We start from the raw sequence: 2,377 nt of genomic DNA, 5'->3' as shown, positions 1-2,377 counted from the left end.
ATATATACGCTTGAATATATATATTCATATACACATACATATCCGTTAAAGATATACAATACATGCATACATAAATAGACAGTATATATATATATATCTGTGTCCGGAACTTTTTGTTGCAAGTAAACTATGTTTGCATAGTTTTGCATAATCGCCGTATATGTATACAAATGTTTGTCATACAATTGTTTGTAGCTCGCATATCCCGTAGTAAATCTATATATGATCATATAAGGTGAACTTGTCCGGTCGATATAGCGAGCATACCCACCATAGATGGAACATGCAAATTCAGGTGCCAACGGTAACACTCATAAACATAAGAAAAGTGAAAAGGGGAGTGTGGCACAAATGTACGCATTTCAATAAATTAATGCCCAAAACGAGATGTACCTCCGCGCAGTTTAGGATACCAAAAACATATTCGAATTATGCGAAGGAGGAGAGAAATCAAGTGCGGATAAACTTAAAATGTGCGAGTGTCATTGCACCAATAGTGCAACTATTGGAACATACATCGGCGCTGCCTGCATGATATTCCCCGTGAACATCTTCGCCAATGTCGGACTGAAGTCTTCCCAATTGATGTGATCTGCGTGACCCGTGTGTGACAGATTGATGCATGAATAGGTTATCCAAAACTGAAACTCACCATCATATTTGTATCCATAACTAACTATGTTCCATGTTTTAGTGTTTTAATGGAAGAGAGGACGAAGGAACCCACGGATTGTCCACACAGTCAGAGTGCAGAGTGTTTATACAGTAAGAGTATAACTTCCTCACACCATATACAGTTACGCGAGGAACATGCGAGAGAGTTCCATGTTGAGTAGTAGAGGACCTCGTGTCAGCGAAAACTTTCATATCTCCATTTTTCAATGTGTTGCTCGTACTAACGAAATTGGAGTGGCAGTACAGTCTAGTATATGCCCACATGAGTACATATGCTAACATACATGACAGTATGCATTGATACAATGGATTTTAGCACAGTCTAGTAAATGCCCACATGAGTACATATGCCCAACTTATGCTGACATACATGACAGTATGCATTGTTACAATGGATTTTAGCACAGTCTAGAATATGCCCACATGAGTACATATGCCCAACTTATGCTGACATACACGACAGTATGCATTGATACAATGGATTTTAGCACAGTCTAGTATATGCCGCGCACATGAGTACATTTGCCCAACTTATACTGACATACATGACAGTATGCATTGATACAATGAATTTTAGCACAATCTAGTATATGCCCACATGAGTACATATGCCCAACTTATGCTGACATACATGACAGTATGCATTGATACAATAGATTTCGTCCACAGAGCGATGGTTGCACTGCTTTTAAATACAAAACGAACATTTCAGTAAACGAGATTGCACAGTTAAGCTTTCAAGTCTTAGCCACCTGGCTTTTTGATACCACCTTCATTCTACACACATGTATGTACATTTGTGCACACTACACGTAGTCGTAGAAATACGCATGTATACACAACTGCACACGCATTTGTGAGTGAGATACTTCTTACCCTGAATAGCCGGAGGTTTATTGGCATAGCAATGTGAACTGAACATATCGCATGAAACGCGTAAGAGCTGATGATACATGGCAACAGGTGTAATGTTATATGACTGATGATACATGGCAACAGGTGTAATGTTATATGACTGATGATACATGGCAACAGGTGTAATGTTATATGACTGATGATACATGGCAACGGGTGTAGTGTTATATGACGGGCAACGGGTGTAATGTTATATGACTGATGATACATGGCAACGGGTGTAAAGTTATATGATGGATGATACATGGCAACAGGTGTAATGTTATATGACTGATGATACATGGCAACAGGTGTAATGTTATATGACTGATGATACATGGCAACGGGTGTAATGTTATATGACGGATGATACATAGCAACAGGTGTAATGTTATATGACGGATGATACATGGCAACAGGTGTAATGATATATGACGGATGATACATGGCAACAGGTGTAATGATATATGACGGATGATACATGGCAACAGGTGTATTGTTATATGGAACGTGAACTACTTCGAGCACGAGTTCTTGACTAGAAATCTCCGATAGACTCTAGGACAAGCGATTGTCTGGCTGGTATAACATAGATTCGGCATGATAGTAAAAAGTTCACGCACTTTCTCAATCCAGTCTGACTCAAGAAAGTGCGAGGACTGTGCATTCTGGTTCAGGTGGCATGTGGAGAAGACGTGGTTGATCAACGATGCGGTGTGAGGGATTCAGCGAGTGACACGTAGATATCGTCGCACTATCTAGCTATCACGATTCTCCCACAATCAGATATTTTTAGGTTGAAGTGAAG

The 2,377-nt window shown here is 39.7% G+C and overlaps 2 protein-coding genes across 2 annotated transcripts in view; both read right to left on the bottom strand.

Annotated features, from left to right (window-relative positions):
- The window catches only part of SARC_12231 (hypothetical protein), a gene marked incomplete at both ends in the record, with an annotated part of 1,442 nt that extends 909 nt beyond the window's left edge, over positions 1-533 (bottom strand). Inside the window, one exon of the mRNA XM_014293670.1 lies at positions 517-533. Coding sequence (XP_014149145.1) covers positions 517-533 — 17 coding nt within the window. The remainder of the gene's footprint in view (positions 1-516) is intronic.
- Positions 534-1,551: 1,018 nt separating this feature from the next.
- On the bottom strand, positions 1,552-2,102 carry SARC_12230 (hypothetical protein; the record flags this gene model as incomplete). Its single annotated transcript, XM_014293669.1, has 2 exons — positions 1,552-1,726; positions 1,771-2,102. Coding segments are annotated over 2 exons (507 nt in total), but the record flags the coding sequence as incomplete, so codon positions are not given.
- Positions 2,103-2,377: the final 275 nt, after the last annotated feature.

This window comes from Sphaeroforma arctica (genome assembly GCF_001186125.1).
Source record: "Sphaeroforma arctica JP610 unplaced genomic scaffold supercont1.2160, whole genome shotgun sequence".
Lineage (NCBI taxonomy): Eukaryota > Ichthyosporea > Ichthyophonida > Sphaeroforma > Sphaeroforma arctica.
This window is presented reverse-complemented; position numbering and strand designations above follow the sequence as displayed.